The sequence below is a fragment of the Terrapene carolina genome, unplaced genomic scaffold, assembly GCF_002925995.2.
Source record: "Terrapene carolina triunguis isolate 2854851 unplaced genomic scaffold, T_m_triunguis-2.0 Scaffold27612, whole genome shotgun sequence".
NCBI lineage: Eukaryota > Metazoa > Chordata > Testudines > Emydidae > Terrapene > Terrapene triunguis.
In genome coordinates this window covers 16228-40052 of record NW_020691963.1, presented here as the reverse complement: position 1 = coordinate 40052, position 23825 = coordinate 16228, and the positions used below count along the sequence as shown (strand labels likewise).

Below are 23825 nucleotides of genomic sequence, written 5' to 3'. Positions count from 1 at the left end.
TCCTCCCTACAAAAGGTGGGTGGACTCTCCAGCCCATCCTCACCTTCCGTCTGGACTTCCCTCTCTGGACTCCCCTCTGGGTCAGACACTCCTGTGTCCCCCAAAAGGGAAGGCGACCCTGGTCCAGCTGTGGGCTCACAGCAGCCAGCTATGACAGGTCCTTTACAGGCCAGCAAAATTCCCCCCTCTTTCACTCAGGTTGGGCTTGCTTCCAGCTACAGAGTCCTTGGGGTCTGTTCCGACCACAGCGGTCACCAGAACCCCAACTTCCACCTTCAGGATACATGTCTCTGTGCACCCCAGGGCAGGCCCTGTCCCCTGCTGACCTGCAACTTCCTGGCAGTCAGCAGCTGGGGTGGCCCCCCTGCTACAAAGTGGTACATTCCCCTCCCCCGGGGAAATGATTACGGGACAGGAGCTGGCTTCGTCCAGCCCCTCCCTCTGGAACTTCCCTTGAGCCCCAGGACTACAGGAACTGGCTACAACCATCTCTGCCCCAAAAGCTGCATTTTTCACTGCTACAGAGGAATTTAAGAGACTCCCTCCCATCCCCCCAGCAGTCCATGTGACTTCATTCCCCCCCCTGGGGGCTTTTAGCACAAGATTCCTTCTCGCTGCCAACCAACCCTCGGACAGATTCTGCCACATTAAAGAAATCATTCCCTAGTAGAAGCGGTGCAAAATTGTGTGCCACTGTTGCAACAGTCAGCTCAGCCTGCAAATGACCAATTTCCATGTGTATCTTAGCTAAAGGTGCAAGGACTTTGTAACCTCCCACCAGTTCTAATTCTGCCATTTTCCCTGGCAACAAATCCTTCTCCTGGATCAGGTCCCTCCTGACCACAGAATTTCTGCCCCTGTGTCCCTCAATCCAAGAAGCACTTTTCCATTCAGTTTAACAGCATGCATATGCTCACTGCTTGGTTGTGTAGAAGCAAGCTTTACAAATCCTGTGTGGAAAGAGGCAGCAGCCGGGCTCTGAGAAGCAGCAGCTTCATGTGTTACTTGCTGCCTGTTTCCACTCAGCCAAGGACAATTATTCCTCAGGTGCCCAGTGGATTTACAATTATAGCATCTCTTGGGCCCCTCAATTTGTACAGGAGATTTGGGATGAGTACCAGGGGAATGGGGAGGTGAATGCCCAGCCTCCTTTTTCCCAGGGATAAAACTGTGATTCTGCTTTCCCCCAACCCTGTACCCCTCTGCCAGTGGTTTATGTTTAATTGCAGCTTGTGGTTGCTCATAAGACTCTGCAAACTGAGCTAATTCATGCACTGCATCCACCTTTTTGTCCCACAAATACTGTTTTACATAATCACTGCACATATTCAGGAACTGCTCCTGAGCAATCAAATCACACATTTCTTCAAAGCTTGTAATGCCTTTCCCCCTCACCCACTTATCTACCAAATCTCTCATTTTATTTACATGAGCCACATTACTCAATCCAGATCCCCTCTTAAGATTCCTGAATTTAACCCTGTAGGTTTCAGGTGTAATCTGAAACTGTTTCAAAACCAGTTCCTTAAATTTACCATAGTTTGAAACATCATCAATAGGCATCTTATTGAATATGTCCAGAGCTCTGCCAGTCAATTTTGCTATCAATGTGGTCATCTTTTGGTTTTTAGGGATGGCATGGAGGGTGCACAGTCTCTCAAAAGTGATGAAATATTCAGCAATATCACTGGATTCATCATACTGTGGATATAGTCGCTCCCATTTGTGGATTTTTGAGGAAGTGGAGCCAGCAGCTGGAGGGTTTTGTCCCTTCAACCCCATAACATCCAGTTCATGCTTCTGAGCCACAATCTGGGCCTGTATTTCTCTGTCTTTTAACTCCAGGGCTCTTTTGTCCCTGTCTGCCTCTGCCTCCATAGCTCTCTTGTGGACAACCTCTTCCCTGGCTGTTTCTGCATTAATTTGTATTTGTTTTAATTGCATCAGTCTTTTATGTTCATTATCTTTCTCAGCCATTTGCAACCTGTGCAGTTCTACCTTTTTCTGAGCCTCTCTCTCACTCATGTTGCTGATTTTCCTGCCTCTATTTCCTTCCCCGAAATAAGCAAACAGAAAATAACGAACTAGTAACCACTTTGTCTCTTCTCCAGCCACCACACCCAAAACTCACTTAAAATCACTACCAGTATCTCAAAGCAATCAGCTGTGAACAGATCCTGCTTGACTACTCCACTGTGATGGGTTGGATCACAGAAAACCCACTGGGAGCTGGGCATCTGAGTTTTAGAGACAAGAACACTTCTTAAGCCATTTTCATTTAAGTCTGCAGCTGTTAGGGGACATGGTTCAGACCTGGGTCTGGATTTGCAGCAGGCTAGCGAGTCTGGCTGAAACCAGGCAGGGCTCTGAAGTCCTAAGCTGCCAGGGGAAACAGGCTCAGGGGTAGTCTCAGCACATCAGTTGGCAGTTTCCAAGGGGTTTTCTGTGATCCAACCCATCACACTGGGGTCCACCAGGACACCACTGAGCAGGGAGGTCCATGGGGATTAGTATTGAGGGAGGTAAAACTTGCAGGCTGGGGAGGCTGCAGACAATGGGCACGTGCTTCCCTCAGCCACTCTCAGGAGTGACTCTGTTCTCACAGCTGCTCCTCATGGCCCATGCTGGTTCCATGACTTGTGGCCCATGCCTGTTCCATGGCCTGTGTCTTTCCGTGACTCATGCCTGTTCTGTGAGTGAAGGGCTCTGGGGTCAGAGAGCTCTGTACCGGGGGCCATCTGAATGACTGTTTCACTGCATGCAGGGAGGAGGCAGCGTAATCCTGGCAGCATTCTGAGGCCATTACCGAAATTGCTGGGGCCCCTCCCTTTGGAAGCTGGGTTCTGTTCTCTTCCCATGTCCCTGAATCTGGCAGGGGAGCAGTGGAGCCTGCGGTGGTGATCAGCTGTGACACAGGAGGTGTCCCGTCTGATGGAGACTAGAACCGGCTGCTGGGGTTAGAGCGGATCACAAACGGAATAGGAATCAGCAATATGATGCAGCAGCAAAAAAGGCTGATCTGATTCTGAGGTGTGTCAATAGGGTGCTCTACGTAGGAAGCAGGAGGTAACTGTCCTGCTCTGCTCAGTGCTGGTGAGGCCCCAGCTGGAGTTCTGGGGCCAGTTCTGGGAACCACAATTCAGGAAGGATGTGGACAGTTTGAACGAGTCCAGAGCAGAGCAACACCAATGATGAAAGGTTTAGAAAACCTGTGTAAAGGTTAAAACAACTGTAGCCTTGAGAGAAGACTGAGAACAGTCTTCACCTGTGCTATGGGCTCTTATAAAGAGGGCAGGGATCAATTGTTCTGCACATCCCCTGGAGGCAGGACAAGAAGTAACAGGTTTAATCTGCAGCAAGGGAGATGTAGGTCTGATGTTAGGAAAAATCTAACTCTCAGGGGAGTTAAGCTCTGGAACAGGCTCCCAAGGGAGGTCGTGGGGTCTCCATCACTAGACGTGTTTAAACACAAGTTGGACAAACCCCTGGTCTGGGATTACATGGCCCTGCCTCAGCGCAGGGGGCTGGGCTGGATGACCTCTTAAGGTCCCTTCCAGCCCTGCACTTCTATGATTCTCCCCCATCCTGTGTCCCTGATCCCGGGTCTTAGTCTCCCTGCCTGAGGATTCACCACACCAGCACTCCTGGGCCACCCGCATGATCCGACATTGCCACCTCTCAGACTGGCCCCCGGGAGCCACCTCTATGGGCTGTGGGTGAAACTGGCCCCAGATGCTGCCTAGCCCAGCCTGGGATCCCAGCTGGGTGTGTCTCATGGGGATCACAGAGTAACGGGGCGGGCTCTCTCCCTCTGCCTGTCGGGGAGTTGTCTGACTGGGCCCGTGCTGGCCAGTCTGGAACCAGGTCAGAGCTTTCCCTGAGTTTGGGGCAGTCAGCGCGTGGGGTGTGGCCAGGCCCATCTCTGCTCTTTGCATGGCTTTGGGCTGTCCTCTGTGGGAGGCTCATTCTCCTCCTCCCTGAGCTCCACACTCCTGGAGGGACAGACTCCCAGCAGCAGCAAGTCCTGACCCACAGCATGGGCAGAGCCGGTGGGACCATTAACTCGCCCTGCTCCCCTGCGTCTGCAAACACAGGGAGCTGGGGAGGGATGCTCAGGGGTTATTTGGGGCTGGAGATGTTTTTCTGTCTGGAAGGCCGTGCTCAGTTCCCTGGAGGCCAGGCAGGGAGGCTGCTCCATGGGGGTTCCTGGGATATGTTAATAACACTCCCGGGTTCCCAGGTGAGCAGTCGTGGCTCTCAGACATTCCACAGCGTGCCAGAATCCAGACCTCACAGAGAATCCTCTCTCTGTTCTCAGGGTGAGTTTGCTGCCTGCCATATCCCAGCCTAGGCTGGGCTGGGCAAGGCGATAGCGACGTGACATGGGGGGGACTCAGAGAGGGAGGTGCAGGCATCGGTGATTTTCTGGCAGGGGGTCTGATTCCATTGGCCTGGGTTTGGGAGACAGGTTTTCTTCCCAGACCATAAAACGTCAGCAGAGGAGTGAGAACTCAGGGCCAGGTCACCCGGCTGTGCTCCGTCTGGGACTCACGCTAACAGCTCTCACTCAGCCGCAGCATTTCATCCTGAGTGGCTTTATTTGTGAACTTCTGAGCTCTGCAGACAGCTGGGTCCTCAACGCTGGCAGGCAGCATGGGGTATGTAACGCCGGAGACCCGGCCGAGCCCACCCCTGGCCTGGAGACCCCTCCTAAAGGGGTCATCGACTGCTGTGAATATCAGAAAAGTGATTCCAGGGGCTACTTAGCACCTGAAAATTCATTTCTTCATAGGCATAGTCTGACTTCTATATTGGGGGGAGAGCACTCTCCTCAGCCAGCCACCCCACCTGCCTGGGAGGGGGGGAGGGGGGCACAACCAGAAATGATAACTCAAGAGGGGGCTCAGCTCAAAAAGTCTCAGAATAACTGAGGGTGCTGGCAGGGGGTAGCTCAGGGTGTAGGGAGGGGGTAACTAGGAGCTTTGTGCAGACAGGGGGTAGCTCAGGGTGCAGGGAGGGGGTAGCTAGGGGCTGTGTGGGCAGGAGTGTATCTCAGGGTGCAGGGACAGGGAAGTTCAGGGTGCAGGAAGGGGGTAGCTGGCGTGGCAGTCACTGGAATCTCCTTTTCTCACATCGCCCAGACCTACCTCCTGACTACACCCTTCCCTACCCCCTGCCCCCATACAGCCCCTAGCTACCCCCCTGCCTCCATGCTAAGCTACCCCCTTCCTGCACACAGTCCCAGCTACCCCCTCTCTTCACCCTGCCCTACCCCCTGCCCACACACAGCCCCTAGCTATCCCCTCTCTTCACCCTGAGCTACCTCCTGCCTGCACACAGCTCTAGTAACCCCCTACCAGCATCCCGAACACAGTTTTCAAACTTTTTGAGCTGAGCTCCCCTGCCTCTGCCTTCCCCTCCCAACTCCAGCCCCACCCCTGATATCCTGCTGCCCCTGCACAGTCCAAAGCCAGAAGGGACCATTGTGATCACCTCGTCTGACCCCCTGCACAGCCTAGGCCAGAGCTGTGCCCGAAACAATCCTAGAGCAGAATGGTTAGAACAACATCCCGTTTTGATTTAACAATTTTCAGTGATGGAAAATCCACCGGGACCCTTGGGAAATTGTTCCCACGGTTAATTACTGTCCCTGTTAAACACATATTCGTTATTTCCAGTCTGAAATTCTAGCAGTGGATCATGGTAGCCCTTTCTTGGCTAGACTGAAGAGCCCTTTCTTAAATAGTTGTCCCCCATTTCGATACTTATAGACTGATCAAGTCACCCCTCAATCTTCTCTTTGGTAAGTGAAAGCGTTTGAGTCCTTGAGTCTGTCCCCATCTTGAATGGTGGGTCTTGGAACTGGACACAGGATTCCAGCAGCGGGTGCACCAGTGTCAGATACAGAGGGGAAATCACCTCTTGACCCCTAATGCAGCACAGAATCGCGTTAGCTCTTTGGGCTCACACTGCAGGCTCCTGTTCAGCTGATTATCCACATCCCCCAACTGTTTTTCAGAGTCGCGGCTTCCCGGGATAGGGACAGGGCCCGGATGGTGTAAGGATGACCTGCGTTCTCTGTTCCCAGATGAATGAATTCACATTTAGTTAGATTAAAATGCTTGCTCCCAGTTTACCAAGCGATCCTGATTGTTCTGAATCCATGACCTGTACTCTTCATTATTTACCCCTCCCCCAATTTGTCTGTCATCTGCAAACTTCATATGGGCGGAAATTCTGTTCCAGAAAGGATGGAGCTCGGCTGTTCTCAGTGGTGGCAGATGACAGAACAAGGAGTAATGATCTCAAGTTGCAGTGGGGGAGGTCTAGGTTGGATATTAGGAAACATTATTTCACTAGAAGGGTGGTGAAGCACTGGAATGGGTTACCTAGGGAGGTGATGGATTCTCCATCCTTAGATGTTTTTAAGGCCCGGCTTGACAAAGCCCTGGCTGGGATGATTTAGTTGGGGTTGGTCCTGCTTTGAGCAGGGGGTTGGACTAGATGACCTCCTGAAGTCACTTCCGATGTGTAGAAAGAATAAAAAATATGGCAGGCGACCAGCTTGGCTTAAAGGTGAAATCCTTGCTGATCTTAAACACAAAAAAGAAGCTTACAAGAAGTGGAAGATTGGACAAATGACCAGGGAGGAGTATAAAAATATTGCTCAGGCATGCAGGAGTGGAATCAGGAAGGGCAAATCACACTTGGAGTTGCAGCTAGCAAGAGATGTTAAGAGTAACAAGAAGGGTTTCCTCAGGTATGTTAGCAACAAGAAGAAAGTCAAGGGAAGTGTGGGCCCCTTACTGAATGAGGGAGGCAACCTAGTGACAGAGGATGTGGAAAAAGCTAATATATTCAATGATTTTTTGCCTCTGTCTTCACAAAAAAGGTCAGCTCCCAGACTGCAGGACTGGGCAGCACAGTATGGGGAGAAGGTGACCAGCCCTCTGTGGAGAAAGAAGTGATTCAGGACTATTTAGAAAAACTGGACGAGCACAAGTCCATGGGGCCGGATGCACTGCATCCAAGGGTGCTAAAGGAGTTGGTGGATGTGATTGCAGAGCCATTGGCCATTATCTTTGAAAACTCATGGCGATCAGGGGAGGTCCCGGATGACTGGAAAAAGGCTAATGTAGTGCCCATCTTTAAAAAAGGGAAGGAGGAGGATCCGGGGAACTACAGGCCAGTCAGCCTCACCTCAGTCTCTGGAAAAATCATGGAGCAGGTCCTCTAGGAATCAATTCTGAAGCACTTGGAGGAGAGGAAAGTGATCAGGAACAGTCAGCATGGATTCACCAAGGGGAAGTCATGCCTGACTAACCTAATTGCCTTCTATGAGGAGATAACTGGGTCTGTGGATGAGGGGAAAGCAGTGGATGTGTTATTCCTTGACTTTAGCAAAGCTTTTGATACAGTCTCCCACAGTATTCTTGCTGGCAAGTTAAAGAAGTATGGGCTGGATGAATGGACTATAAGGTGGATACAAAGCTGGCTATATCGTCGAGCTCAACAGGTAGTGATCAATGGCTCAATGTCTAGTTGGCAGCCGGTTTCAAGCGGAGTGCCCAAAGGGTCAGTCCTGGTGCCAGTTTTGTTCAATATCTTCATTAATGATCTGGAGGATGGCGTGGACTGCACTCTCAGCAAGTTTGCAGATGACACTAAACTAGGAGGCGTGGTAGATACGCTGGAGGGTAGGGATAGGATACAGAGGGACCTAGACAAAGTAGAGGATTGGGCCAAAAGAAACCTGATAAGGTTCAACGAGGACAAGTGCAGAGTCCTGCACTTAGGATGGAAGAATCCCATGCACTGCTACAGACTAGGGACCGAATGGCTAGGAAGCAGTTCTGCAGAAAAGGACCTAGGGGTTACAGTGGACGAGAAGCTGGATATGAGTCGACAGTGTGCCCTTGTTGCCAAGAAGGCTAATGGCATTTTGGGCTGTATAAGTAGGGGCATTGCCAGCAGATCGAGGGACGTGATCATTCCCCTCTATTCGACATTGTTGAGGCCTCATCTGGAGTACTGTGTCCAGTTTTAGGCCCCACACTAGAAGAAGGATGTGGAAAAATTGGAAAGAGTCCAGCGGAGGGCAACAAAAATGATTAGGGGTCTGGAGCACATAACTTATGTGGACAGGCTGAGGGAACTGGGATTGTTTAATCTGCAGAAGAGAATAATGAGGGGGGATTTGATAGCTGCTTTCAACCACCTGAAAGGGGGTTCCAAAGAGGATGGATCTAGACTGTTCTCAGTGGTAGCAGATGACAGAACAAGGAGTAATGGTCTCAAGTTGCAGTGGGGGAGGCTTAGGCTGGATATTAGGAAAAACTTTTTCAGTAGGAGGGTGATGAAGCACTGGAATGGGTTACCTAGGGAGGTGGTGGAATCTCCTTCCTTAGAGGTTTTTAATGTCAGGCTTGGCAAAGCCCTGGTTGGGGTGATTTAGTTGGGAATTGGTCCTGCTTTGAGCAGGGCGTTGGACTAGATGACCTCCTGAGGTCCCTTCCAACCCTGATATTCTATGATTCTATGATTCCAACCCTAATTTTCTATGATTCTATTTTTTCTTCCAGGTCACCATGTTCATGTTATACCTTTCCAGTTTTTATTCAAAATGTCATGTAGTATGAAGTCAAATGCCTTACAGAAGTCTATTACAACACCACTATTATCTTTATCAACCAAACATGTAATCTAATCTCATCAATAAAGAATCTCAAGTTTTTTCCATAAACTCAAATTCATTGGCATGAATTACATTACCCTCCTTTCATTCTTTATTTATTGAGACCTGTATCAGCTGCTCCATCATCTTGCCTGGGATCTATCAGATCAACAGGCCTATAATTATCTGTGTTGTCCTGCTTACCCTTTTTAAAAATGTGTACAACATTCGCTGTCTCAGTCTTCTAGGACTTCCCCAGTTCTCCAACTTATTGAAAATCAACGTTAACTGCCTTTTGAGCTCTTCAGCCATCCCTTTTAAACCTTAGATGCAAGTTATCAGAATCTGCTGATTTAAAAATGTTTAACTTTAGTAGCTTCCGCTTAACATCCTGCTGAGATGGAATGGAAAAAGTGTTATCATCGCCATATGATGAGTCTATATCATCTGTTTCCCCCCCAAATATAGAACAGAAATATTTAGCAAACACTTTTGCATTGTCTGCATTACTATTGATAATTCTACCATTTTCATCTAGTAACGACCAATGCCATTGTCTGGATTTTTTTTGTTCCTAATATATTTTAAATACTCCTTCTTATTGTCCTTAACTCTCTTGGCCATGGATTTCTCCTTGTGTCCCTTGGCTTCCCTTATGAGTTTTATAGACTCCATAAGTTCCCCTTTCTTCCATTTATTTTTTAATCCTACCTTCACTTCCCCTCTAAACCAGGTCAAATATTTTAGCCACCACGACCTTCCTTCTTGATTGTGGGATTGTGACATTTTGGGCATCTAATAAGGGATTTTTAAAAGAGTCTTAATTATCAGTCACATTTTTCTGATTCAATGTTTCCTCCCCACTCCTTTGGCTCAGAATTGTTTTCAGCCTTGTGAAACTGGCCCTGTTAAAGCCCCAAGTGTATCCATTGCTGGTCTGGAATTCCCCCAGGTTAGATGTGCACTTTCTGAGCAAGAAAACTGTCCTAAGAACATAAGAATGGCCATACTGGGTCAGACCAAAGGTCCATCCAGCCCAGTATCCTGTATACCCACAGTGGCCAATGTCAGGTACCCCAGAGGGAGTGAACCTAACAGGCAATGATCAAGCGATCTCTCTCCTGCCATCCATCTCCATCCTCTGACAAACAGAGGCTAGGGACACCATTCCTTACCCATCCTGGCTCATAGCCAATAATGGACTTAACCTCCATGAATTTATCTAGTTCTCTTTTAAACCCTGTTATAGTCCTAGCTTTCACAATCTCCTCACGCAAGTAGTTCCACAAGTTGACTGTGGAAATTTCCACTGCTGCCCATTAATTTCATTTGGTGGCTCCTAGTTCTTATATTATGGGAACAAGTAAATAACTTTTCCTTATTCACTTTCTCCACATCACTCATGATTTTATATACCTCTATCATATCCCCCCTTAGTCTCCTCTTTTCCAAGCTGAAAAGTCCTAGCCTCTTTAATCTCTCCTCATATGGGACCCATTCCAAATCCCTAATCATTTTAGTTGCCCTTTTCTGAACCTTTTCTAATACCAGTATATCTTTTTTGAGATGAGGAGATCACATCTGTACGCAGTATTCAAGATGCGGGTGTACCATGGATTTATATAAGGGCAATAAGATATTCTCTATCATATTCTCGATCCCTTTTTAAATGATTCCTTACATCCTGTTTGCTTTTTTGACAGCCGCTGAACACTGCTTGGACGTCTTCAGAGAACTATCCACGATGACTCCAAGATCTTTTTCCTGATTCGTTGTAGCTAAATTAGCCCCCATCATATTGTATGTATAGTTGGGGTTATTTTTCCCAAAGTGTATTACTTTACATTTATCCACATTAAATTTCATTTGCCATTTTGTTGCCCAATCACTTAATTTTGTCAGATCTTTTTGAAGTTCTTCAGTCTGCTTCGGTCTTAACTATCTTGAGCAGTTCAGTATCATCTGCAAACTTTGCCACCTCACTGTTTACCCCTTGCTCTAGATCATTTATGAATAAGTTGAATAGGATCAGTCCGAGGACTGACCCTTGGGGAACACCAGTAGTTACCCCTCTCCATTCTGAGAATTTACCATTTATTCCTACCCTTTGTTCCCTGTCTTTTAACCAGTTCTCAATCCATGAAAGGATCTTCCCTCTTATCCTATGACAACTTAATTTACATAAGAGCCTTTTGTAAGGGACTTTGTCAACGGCTTTCTGGAAATCTAAGTACACTATGTCCACCGGATTCCCCTTGTCCACATGTTTGTTGACCCCTTCAAAGAACTCTAATAGATTAGTAAGACATGATTTCCCTTTACAGAAACCATGTTGACTTTCGCCCAACAATTTATGTTCTTCTATGCGTCTGACAATTTTATTCTTTACTATTGTTTCAACTAATTTGTCGGGTACTGATGTTAGACTTACCAGTCTGTAATTGCCGGGATCACCTCTAGAGCCCTTTTTAAAAATTGGTGTTACATTAGCTATCTTCCAGTCATTGGGTACAGAAGCTGATTTAAAGGACAGGACCATAGTTAATAATTAATAATTCCGCAATTTCACATTTGAGTTCTTTCAGAACTTTTGGGTGAATGCCATCTAGTCCCGGTGACCTGTTATATAGAATCATAGAATCATAGACTATCAGGGTTGGAAGGGACCTCAGGAGGTCATCTAGTCCAACCCCCTGCTCAAAGCAGGACCAATTCCCAACTAATTCCAATTCCCAGGTGTATACTGTTAAGTTTATCAATTAATTCCAAAACCTCCTCTAGTGACACTTCAATCTGTGACAATTCCTCAGATTTATCACCTACAAAGGACGGCTCAGGTTTGGGAATCCCCCTAACACCTTCAGCCATGAAGACTGAAGCAAAGAATTCATTTAGTTTCTCCGTAATGACTTTATCGTCTTTAAGTGCTCCTTTTGTATCTCGATCGTCTAGGGGCCCCACTGGTTGTTTAGCAGGCTTCCTGCTTCTGATGTACTTAAAAAACATTTTGTTATTACCTTTGGAGTTTTTGGCTAGCCGTTCTTCAGACTCCTCTTTGGCTTTTCTTATTATATTTTTACACTTAATTTGGCAGTGTTTATGCTCCTTTCTATTTACCTCACTAGGATTTGACTTCCACTTTTTAAAAGATGCCTTTTTATCTCTCACTGCTTCTTTTACATAGTGGTTAAGAAACCGTGGCTCTTTTTTAGTTCGTCTTTGAAAAGTGTCCATGCAACTTGCAGGGATTTCACTCTAGTCACTGTACCTTTTAATTTCTGTTTAACTAACCTCCTAATCTTTGCATAGTTCCCCTTTCTGAAATTAAATGCCACAGTGTTGGGCTGTTGAGGTGTTCTTCCCACCACAGGAATGTTAAATGTTATTATATTATGGTCACTATTTCCAAGTGGTCCTCTGTAAGATTTAGAAATTACAAGGATGTTGTTTACCGCAGTCCCTCCTATCTGTCCCTCCTCATGGCCTTACTGTCCCTGGTATGAAAGTCTTCTGCTCTGGGGCTTCTGCTGTCTTAAGAGGCCTCCCTGTCTCTCACTGACTCCCTGTCTCAGCTGACAACTTCCCTTTCTTCACTCGCTTGTTTCTCTTTCTGTAGTTTCTCTCTTTGGCTCTTAAGTACAGTTTGGATGAGCGACGCTAAGCAGAGTAAAGCAGCACTGTTTTTCATTGCAGGGAGTGTCTGTGCCAGCAGCAGGGACATCAGCAACCGCTGGAGATGCCACTGCTCAATTATACCTACTCCCACCCTTCCACCTTCATCCTGCTGGGTATCCCAGGGCTGGAAGCTGCACACGCCTGGATCTCCATCCTCTTCTGCACCGTCTACATCATAACACTGCTGGGGAACTGCACCATCCTGCTCATCGTCAAAACAGAGCCCAGCCTCCACCAGCCCATGTTCTACTTGCTGTGCATGCTGTCAGCCGTCGACCTGGGCCTCTCTACTGCTACAGTGCCCAGAATGCTGGGCATCTTCTGGTTCAACTTCAGAGAGATCAGCTTTGGTGGCTGCCTCACCCAGATGTTCTTCATTCACACGTTCACGGGAATGGAGTCAGATGTTCTTCTGGCCATGGCCTTTGACAGATACGTGGCCATCTGTGACCCTCTGAGATACACTGTGATCTTAGCAAAGAAGAGAATTGCACTGATAGGCCTGGTGATTATATTGAAGCCAGGAGTCCTCATTTTCCCCATGGTATTCCTGGCTGACCGTCTGCCTTTCTGTAGAGCCCGTGTCCTTGCCCATTCCTACTGCGAGCACATGGGAATTGCAAAGCTGGCCTGTGCAGACATTAGGGCAAATGGAGAATATGACTTGTTTTTAGTTTCCCTCTTAGTGATGGATCTGATCATGATTTTCTTGTCCTATGTTCGTATACTACAGGCCGTCTTCCGGCTCCCATCCAATGGCGCACGCCTCAAAGCTCTCAGCACCTGTGGCTCCCACATGGCCGTGATGTTCATATTCTACACCCCGGTGCTTTTCTTGTACCTCACACACAGGTTCGGCCAGCAGATTCCCCATTCTGCCCACATTCTGGTTGCCAGTTTCCATATCCTCATGCCCCCTATGCTGAACCCAGTCATTTACGGGGTGAGGGCAAAGGAGATCCGTGAGAGGGTGCTGAGAAAATTCCCCAGAGAAAGCGCTACTTGGTCCTGTTTCTGCTGATCAGTGCGACCTCTAATAGAGCTTCTCACATCCCAGAGCAATACGTTTGTCTGGGGCCTTTTGAACCTGAACTCGGTAATGACGCATTGCTGTCATTTCTCATCTGCTCTGTGCCTTGGAGAGCTGGGGTGAGACTGGCAAAGGCAAGGCAATATTCTCCTGTCACCAGTGACTTTGCCACTTATATGTGGATCACTTCAAAAAAACCAAATTGTACATTAGTAGCACAAGTTTATACCTTATATTTCTAACTTCAGATATAAGAATGATACATGCATACGAATAGGAAAATCAAATTCAGCACATTATAATAACATAACATAAGAACATAAGAATATAAGAAAGGCCATACCGAGTCAGACCAAAGGTCCATCTAGCCCAGTATCCTGTCTACCGACAGTGGCCAATGCCAGGTGCCCCAGAGGGAGTGAAACTAACAGGCAATGATCAAGTGATCTCTCTCCTGCCGTCCATCTCCACCCTCTGACAGACAGAGGCTAGGGACACCATTCCTTACCCGTCCTGGCTAATAGCCATTAATGGACTTAACCACCATGAATTTATCCAGTTCTCTTTTAAACTCTGTTATAGTCCTAGCCTTCACAACCTCCTCAGGTAAGGAGTTCCACAAGTTGACTGTGCGCTGCGTGAAGAAGAACTTCCTTTTATTTGTTTTAAACCTGCTGCCTATTAATTTCATTTGATGACCCCTAGTTCTTGTATTATGGGAATAAGTAAATAACTTTTCCTTATCCACTTTCTCCACATCACTCATGATTTTATATACCTCTATCATATCCCCCCTTAGTCTCCTCTTTTCCAAGCTGAAGAGTCCTAGCCTCTTTAATCTCTCCTCATATGGGACCCGTTCCAAACCCCTAATCATTTTAGTTGCCCTTTTCTGAACCTTTTCTAGTGCCAGTATATCTTTTTTGAGATGAGGAGACCACATCTGTACGCAGTATTCGAGATGCGGGCATACCATCGATTTATATAAGGGCAATAATATATTCTCAGTCTTATTCTCTATCCCCTTTTCAATGATTCCTAACATCCTGTTTGCTTTTTTGACCGCCTCTGCTCACTGCGTGGACATTTTCAGAGAACTATCCACGATGACTCCAAGATCTTTTTCCTGACTTGTTGTAGCTAAATTAGCCCCCATCATATTGTATGTATAGTTGGGGTTATTTTTTCCAATGTGCATTACTTTACATTTATCCACATTAAATTTCATTTGCCATTTTGTTGCCCAATCACTTTCCAATAATATGGTACAAGAGACCTTTTGCATAAAGCACATTCCAGCTGTCATTTTCAGATTCATAAGCCTATTTTCATAGAGCATATGGATTGCAAGTCACAGTAATGAACTATAATTTTAAAATATACACAGATAAAGAGAGCAGCCAATTCCTCTCAGCCTCAGCACTGAGCCCAAGAGTTCTCACCTCTTTGGGAAGGTCCCTTAATTACTGTTTACTCCTAAAGCTGGATAAATAACACAGAAGTGCAGACATGGAAGAAGAGACATTAGCTAGAGTGTCTCCGGTCTCCAGCCTGTTTGCAACCAGATGCTGTTTCTTCCCTAGAGGCTGAGCAAACCCCACTGGGATTGCACAGAGCTATATTATAATGGTGCACACCCCTGTGTTGGCTCTCGGCGTGGGATGCTGCTGCATATGCTGGGGTGAGAGAGGTGTGGGACACGGCTACCTGAGGGGGATTCCCAGGGAAGACACTTCCATCTCAGGATTCACAGGTACCCATCTCTTGCTCAGGAGCTCACCTGCTCGACAATCCCAGTGCAACGTGGGCATGATGGGATAGAGAGTACGACTGTGCTCCTTTCTGCTCTGCACAGCCATTACATTTTCTTTTAGCAGTGTTATCTGTTCAGACTTTCAATGTCACTGAATGTTCCCTTGTTCGTGCCTGGTGAGACAGAGTAAATATAAATGCTTGATCTAGTTTCTTTATCGACAGATTCATAGGGCTCATGGTCAGAAGGCACCATTAGATCATCCTATATTACCTCCTGTATAATACAGGGTTTTACATTTCACCCAGTTTCCCCTGTATTGAGGTCAAAGACTTGTGTTTGACTAAGACTGGTCTACGGTACGATTTCACATCATAGAATCATAGAGCCACAGGGTGAGAAGGGACCGTGAGGAACATCTAGTCTAACCCCCTGCCAAGATGCAGGATTTGTTGTCTCTAAACCATCCAGGACAGATAAGTATTCAACCTTCATTGGAAAACTTCTAGCGAAGGAGCTTCCACATCTGTTCCATTGTCCTCCTGGCCTTACAGTTAGGAAGTTTTTCCTGAGATTTCATCTAAATCTGCTCTGCTGTAGTTTGAACCCACTGACTCTTGTCCCACCTCTGTTGGAAGAGAGAACAACTTTTCTCCATCTTTTTTTATGGCAGCCTTTCAAATATCTGAAGACCTCTGTCATGTCCCCTCTCAATCTCGTCTTTTCCAAACTAAACATATCCAATTCCCTCAGCCTTTGCTCATTTGGTTTGTATTCCATCTCTTTGATCATCTTTGTCTCTCGCCTCTGGATCCTTTCCAGTTTCTCTACATCCTTCCTATACATCGATGACCCAAACTGGACACAATATTCCAGCTGAAGCCTAACCAGTGCCCAGTAGAGGAATACTATCACTTCCCGTGACTTGCATGCTGCTAATACAACCTAAAACTGTATTGTCTTTTTTTGCAATAGCAAATAAATCCGCTCCCCTAAGACATGTATATATATCAGCCTAACCCCAGTATAGACCCCATCATGAGGTTAACCTAGTTACCGCCTCTCAGAGAGGTGGATTACCTACACTGATGGTATGGCAGCACTGCTGCAGCATTTGCAATGTAGACAAGCCCGCAAGCAGATCTTCCAGTAAAGCATCCAATCTGGATCTGCAGACATGGGGACTTGGAGAATCCACCACTTCCCTTTGCAGTTTGTCCCAATGGTTAATCACCCTCAGTGCTAAACACTTGGCCCTTATTTCCAGCTGGAATTTATCTGGCTTGGGCTTAGCTTTGCTTTTCTCCGCTATACTACAGAGTCCGTTATTACCCATGGTTTTCTCCCCATGAAATTCTCCATTTGATCATCCTTTTGATACGATAAATAGATGAAGCTCTTTAAGTCTCTCACTGGCCGGCATTTTCTGCAGCCTCCAATCCTTTTGGTGACGCTTCTGCACATTCTCCAAATTTCGTTTCACCAATGCCATATGCAGAGGTAAAATCCTTCCCCTGCTCCAACTCACCACTACGATGAGTTGGTTATCCACAGTGACCCCTAAATCCTTTTCAGGGTCCCTCAATTCCATAATACAGTGATCGAGTCTGTGGGTCGTTCCTGCGTTCCCTGTTCCGAGATGATAACTTTGCATTTGACTGTATTAAAACATTTGTGTCTGCCCTGGCTGCCTCATTGTAACCACTCTGCCAAGTTTGGATCCCCTGCTATTCTATCTGCAGTGATTTTCTATTTGTTTCCAGATCACTGATGAAAATATTTTTTAGCATTGGGCCTAGAACTGATCCCTGCAGAACTGCACTAGAAACACCCCCATTCCCTGCAATGCCCCATTGACAACTGCTTCCTGAGATTGGTCAGCTAGCCAGTTTTTAGTCTCTTTTACACGTGGTCTACTGATATTGAATAGTGTTATTATCTGAATGTTTTCCCCGACTACATCAAATGCCTCAGAGACAGTTCCCTTGGTCAACCAAACATGTACAGCCGTTAAAGGATGAAAACTTACTTGGCAAGACCTGTTTCCATAAACCCTGTTGGTGACTCACAGTAATTATATTCCTTGAGTTTTTGTTAACTAATCCCATGCCAGATTTTCCATTTTTTCCTAACCTTGTCAAATCTTTTTTTTAAAAACTTTCCCTTTAATTTTTAAACATTTATGTTTCTGCTGTTTGTAACTCTCAGGTTCTACATCACTTCATCTGATATGACTTCTTTACTTTCTTTACTGTGGAATTGTGACTTGTTAGCTATGTAATAAGCTTTTCTTAAAGAACTCCCAATTTTCATTCCCATTTTTCTGAATATTTTTTCCTCCCAATCAGTGTTGTGGATAATTTGTCATCTTTGAGGAATTAGTCCTTTTGAAGCACTAATTATCTATAGATATTACTGTCTGGGAACTGTTCTCTCTTTGTCCATTGGAATGTAATCAGTTCCATTCTGTTATGTTGTTCTCCTCTATCATATGCCCCCTTCTTTGTGGCTTCTCTAAACTAAACAGTCCCAGACTTTTCAGTCTGTCCGCATATGGCAGCCTCCCCCATTCTCACAGCCTGTCTCAGAAATCTGCTTTCCATCTGCTATATCTTTTATAGAGACTGTGTGATCAAAAGTGAGTGCGTTTCCAGAGCAGGTTGTTCTCCACCCCATTCCTTAGGCATCTGAACATTTGCTTTGTTTTGGCCGCTACTGTGAATGAGCAGGTGTTTCCATGGAACAGCTATCGATGACACCCTGGTCTTTTCCCTGAGGTGGTTCTATTTGGAATGTTTCCCCTTGGTACATGGATTGGCAAAGCTTTGGGGTTTTTTTGGTTTTTTTTTACAATTTCAGATTTTGAGCAACCGGGTGCCTCAGGGAATATCATGGACTTTCTAGCCTGGCTTTCATTGCATTAAGGAAGAATGAGGGATAACCAGTATCCACACGTCTGTTTCCTGCTGGTGCCTATTAAGGTTTCCCAGACCACAACGTGTAGAAATTATTGATGCATGGAGGACTATCAAATATGGAATTGGCATTAGTAGGGTCAGTTGTTCATAATTCATTTCTTTGAAAAATGAAAATGAGTGTGAAGAGGAACCAATCTACTTCACCCATGAGAAAAGTATCCAGTAGTCCATGTAGTGTCTCATATTAACATTGTCTCTCCATCCAGGCTTTTGTACTACAGCCATCACCCTGGGCCCTGGGAACGCCTCAGAGTTGAACAACTTCTCCCCTCCTCCATGTCAGATTCCAACAACACCGACTTCACCAACCCCTCCACCTTCATCCTGCTGGGCATTCCTGGCCTGGAGACAGCCCATGTCTGGATCTCCATCCCTTTCTGCACCATATATACCATAGCCATCTTGGGGAACTTCATCATCCTGTTCATCGTGAAGACGGAACCAAGCCTCCATGTGCCCATGTACTATTTCCTCTGTATGCTGGCCATCACCGACCTGGTCCTATCCACGTCCACCCTCCCCAAAATTCTGAGCATCTACTGGTTCAATTCAAGGGAGATATATTTCAGTGCCTGCCTCACCCAGATGTACTTCATTCACTCCTTTTTAGTGATGGAGTCTGGGATCTTCGTGGCCATGGCTTTTGATCGCTATGTGGCCATCTGTGATCCCCTCAGACATTCCACCATCCTGACAAACTCCATGGTTGCCAAGATCAGCCTGGCCGTGGTGCTGCGTGGCTTCATGCTCATACTGCCCTATCCCTTCCTAGTGAGGCAATGGCCATATTGCAGAACCAACATCATCCCCCACACGTACTGCGAGCACATAGCTGTGGTGAAGCTGGCCTGCACCGACACCCACGTCAGTAGTTACTATGGCCTCTTTGTGCTATTCTGTGTGATGGGTCTGGATATGATTTTTATCGCTGTGTCCTACACCCAGATCCTCAAGGCCATCTTCAGCCTCCCTACAAAGGACGCCCGGCTCAAGGCTTTGGGGACCTGCAGCTCCCACCTCTGTGTCATCTTAACCTTTTACATCCCAGTTATTTTCTCCTCCCTCACACACCGGTTTGGCCACAATGTGCCCCTGCATTTCCACGTTCTCATTGCCAACGTGTACCTCCTCATGCCCCCCATGCTGCACCCCATCATCTACGGGGTGAGGACTAAACAGATCCGGGACAGGCTGCTCCGGCTCGTTACAAATAAAGGGACTTAAAGTTTTTTTCTGATGCTCTGGCTCTCAGACCGAGCTCCGTGCAGAGCTGGCTGGTGACATGGTGCTGGTCCCCCTTCCCTGAGTCACTGACTGGACAGTCAGAGAGACATTAGACCCTTTCCTGACCTTATTGTGCTGTGTCAGTGTGACAAACTGGGGAATCGGTCAGTGTAGAACTCATTGGTTTGCAACCCTTCTAATTACTGATAACTGGACCTCTGAGAATATAAGAACATAATAATGGCCATACTGGGTCAGACCAAGGATCCATCTAGCCCATTGTCCTGTCTTATGACAGTGGCCAGTGCCAGGTGCCCAAGAGGGAATGAACAAAACAGGTAATCAAGTGATCCATCCCTTGTCACCCATTTCCAGCTGCTGGCAAACAGACACCATCCCTTCCCATCTTGGCCATTGATGGACCTTCACAACATCCTCTGGCAAGGAGTTCCACAGGTTGGCTGTGTGTTGTGTTAAGAAATACTTCCTTTTGTTTGTTTTAAATCTACCGCCTATTAGTTTGATTTGGTAGCCCTTAGTTCTTGTGTTATGAGAAGGAGTAAATACCACTTGCTTATTTACTTTATCCACACCAGTTATGATTTTATAGACCTCTATCATATCCCCCCTTAGTCGTCTCTTTTCCAAGCTGAAAGGTCCCAGTCTTATTAATCTCTCCTCATATAGAAGTCGTTCCATACCCCTAATCATTTTTATTGCCCCTTTTTGAACCTTTTCCAATTCCAATATATCTTTTTTGTGATGGGGCAACCACATCTGCATGCAGTATTCAAGATGTGGGCGTACCAAGGATTTATATAGAGGCAATCTGTTATTTTCTGTCTGATTATCTATCCCTTTCCTAGTGATTCCCAACATTCTGTTCACTTTTTTGACTGCTGCTGCACACTGAGTGGATGTTTTCAGAGAACTAGTCACCATGACCCCTGGGTCCCTGCCCCTTATCCCACTTCTCCCCCCAAGGCCATGCACCTGGTACACATCTTCCATCAAGGCCAGCCACTTCTGCACCTATTCCCCCAAGACACAGCCCCTGCTCCACCTCTTGCCTCTATCTCCCACTCCCTTCTCTGCCTCTTGCCCCAAGTCCCTGCCACTGGTGCTCGCTCTTTTTCTCCCATCCCCGTCACTCACTGGATCACCTCCACCTCCCCCCCGCAGTTGGACTCCATCTGCTAGGAAACTGGGCTGGGAGCTGCTGCAGCCTGACGAGTATGCAGCCCTGGGGCTGACAGGCCAGTCGGGATTGGAGAGGGAAGCCAGGAAGCCGTATAAAAGCAGCTGAGGTTTGGGAGAAGGGCTGTGTGGCAGGCAGGTGAGATTGTGAACTGTACAGCTTGTGGGCCCTAAAGCTCAGCCTCAAAGTCCTGGAGGCAGAGACCATTGTGTGGCTTATTTCCTTAGCTTTCAGCTCCCCTTTGTTCCTCCCAGCTCGGGGCCTGTACCAGGCAGTGTCCCTGCAATGGGGATGGGCTGGGAGCCCTTGGCCCTGAGCCAGGCCTTGGGAGCAGGACAAGGGATCAGCTTTGAAGGTAGGAAGAGAACAGCTGAGAGAGGCAGAAGGCTAAATCCCTGCATTAGCTGGGAAGATGGGAGGCTGGGCAGAGGCTGGGGTGGCTTCGATATCTCACAGGGCAGGAGATAAACAGCACACCTGCCATTAGCCGGCTATTTACACACCTACACGGCACCTTATCTGTAACTACAGGGGACACATTGTCCAGGGGCTGAACCTGAACAGTGAAGCTGAGTCTAACGTATGCTCTGCGTGACACTTTTAATCACTACATTTAGAAGCTCTGTAGCTAGGCTGCCAGGCAGCGTTATCCCCATGTCATGGAGGGACTGAGCCATGCAGAGGTAAAGTGATTTACTCAAGGCCACACAATGAGTCAGTGGCAGAGCTGAGAATAGAAACTGGGAGTCCTGCCACCGCCACCCCCGCAGCACCATTGCTCTGGCCATGAACTGGCATTGCTCCTTTGGGTTGTATTAGACACACTGAGGCTATTTGTGTCTCATGATCAGTGGAGTTGCAGTTCTTAAACAGGAGGAATTTATTAAAGAAATAGCTAAAAATTGTGGCCAGAAAACAGGTTTCCACACAGCTCAGTCTTCAGCCTTGTCTTGCTTGTTTACCAGGATGACACACTACCTGGAACTCTGCACAGCGCATACAGACCAATGATGTTCTGCAAGGAACCACATCAGTGCAGTGTGTGACACAACAGCCCTGATTAGGGCCCTTTGGTAGCAGAACACTAAACATAATAAATGGTCATCTTCGATCCCAGCTCACTGGTCTCTGCTGATGCTTTATCTCTAGTTAAATGACTTGGGCTAAATACTCAAATGATGTAAGTGGGTGCATGGACTAAACAAGCCAGGCCTGAGAAAGACTAAGCAAGGGATTGGCAGCTAGGGACTTGTTGGCGATGTTCTTGGCTCAAGACACTTCCTTTCATGCTTCCTCAGTTTCCCCCTCTGTAAGAGGGGGATACCTCCTGGGAGTAGTGAGCAATAGTCTGTGAAGCACCTGTCAGTGGTGTCCATGTGTCATTGTGCCTCAGTAGGATACAGCTGAGGATGCCAGATTCAGAACAAACTGCTGAGAAATAGGGCAGATTCATACCAGACTGGTGGTTGTTCTGTCATTAGATTACGCAAAGTGAGGAACAAAAGTAAACTTCTGTCTCACCACCCTGGTTAACTAGAAGCCAAAAATGCAGTGTCCTGAGGCATCCCAGCCCTTGACTCATCACCCGGACTCTGGACACCATGATGAGCAGTCAGTGAAAATCAATTTCACCACATATAGTGTCCTAATCTCAAGAGACACTTAAGGTTAAATAATAAAAGAAAAGAAGAAGAGATATAAATGGTTCATAGATCAGATATATCCAAGTGGTTTTTCAGTGTTCAGAGATAAGTTTCATAGCAATGATGCTAGCTTGCAAAAGTCTCTCTAGAAGTTACTCAAGCAGTGGGGTCACCAGTCCTTGTTCAGAGCTTCCTTATTGGAAACTCAGTGCAGAGAAATGAAGATGAGATGAGTCCAGGGTCACAGGAGCATATTCCATGTCCTTACATGCTCTCATGACTCCCAGGATCAGCCATTTCCCATATTCTTGCAGAGGCGCATTTCTTCTATGGCCCTTTGTAATCGCTAAGTCTCCTCCAAGGGCCATCAACATATAGCCTTATCCACCCGAGGGGTGTTACACAGGAATACAGCACACAGAATCATAGGACTGGAAGGAACCTCAAGAGGTCTGCTAGTCCAGTCCCCTGCACTCATGCCAGGACCAGCACCATCTAGACCAGCCCTGACAGGTGTTTGTCCAACCTGATCTTAAAAATCCCCAATGATGGAGATTCCACAACCTCCCTAGGCAATTTATTCCAGTTCCTAACCACCCTGAGAGTTAGGAAGTTTTTCCTAATGTCCAACCTAAACCTCCCTTGCTGCAATTTAAGCCCATTGCTTCTCGTCCTATCCTCAGAGGTGAAGGTGTAAGATACCAGTAGATTGTCAATAATGATAACGTCAGACACAAAGTTGATACAGGCATATAAACAGGATAATTATACTTAGCAAAAATGGCCCTAGTCAATCATACAGCATCACACCATATCCTTGTCCCCAGATGGTGCAACAGCTGCTAGCCACCTAAGAAAGGGACATTGCCCTGGTTCTAGCAGGGCAAGCAGCTGGGACACTAGAGCCATTGGAGGATGGGAAGAGCAGATAAAAACTGTTTTACCGCAGGGAGCCTGGTCCTTGTACAAAGAAAAAAGGAAAAAGCTTTTAAAAGTGAGAGGTGGATGTCTGTGAACTTGGCTGTTTCCTCCAAGCGTCGCCAGCCAGCCCCTTTGATTTTGAACAACCTTAACTTGTGTTTGACTAAAGCATCTTCCAGAAAGACATTCAGGGCTAGATCCACAAAGGCACTCAGGTAAATACTGAATGTAGGCACCACTGCCTTTCTCAAAACCCCGGCTCATCTCCTGCCTGACCCTGCAGGAGCCTACGGTTCCGCCAGTAGCCTGCACAAAGCAACTCGAGTGCTGACGCTGCTCCACAGCTCATAAGCACCGACTCTGTGGGTGCTCCAGGGCTGGAGCACTCACGGGGAAAAAAGCCAGTTGCTTAGCACCTATTGGCAGCCAGCTTCTCACTCACCAGCAGTCCTGCCAATCAAATCCTTCCAGTGCCTCCCACCCACCACAGATCAACTGTTCTTCGGCATGCAGGAGGTGCTGGGAGGGAGGGGGAAGAGTGGCGATGGGGTGATGTCATAAACATACAGCTAAGGGTAGCATAAAATCCCTCTTTACCCTGTAAAGGGTTAATTCCTCTTTTACCTGTAAAGGGTTAAGGAGCTCAGATAACCTGGTTGGCACCTGACCAAAAGGACCAATAAGGGGAGAAGATACTTTCAAATCTGTGGGGGAAGGTTTTTGTTTGTC

At 46.9% G+C, this 23825-nt stretch overlaps 2 protein-coding genes across 2 annotated transcripts; both read left to right on the top strand.

The window, feature by feature from the left end:
* Positions 1-12410: 12410 nt before the first annotated feature.
* Positions 12411-13370, top strand: LOC113408957 (olfactory receptor 52J3-like). The gene has a single exon (XM_026662450.1). It carries the CDS (start codon positions 12411-12413, stop codon positions 13368-13370), a length of 960 nt encoding a protein of 319 aa, XP_026518235.1.
* A 5016-nt stretch (positions 13371-18386) lies between these two features.
* Positions 18387-19334, top strand: LOC112119352 (olfactory receptor 52R1-like). The gene has a single exon (XM_024217976.2). It carries the CDS (start codon positions 18387-18389, stop codon positions 19332-19334), a length of 948 nt encoding a protein of 315 aa, XP_024073744.1.
* Positions 19335-23825: the final 4491 nt, after the last annotated feature.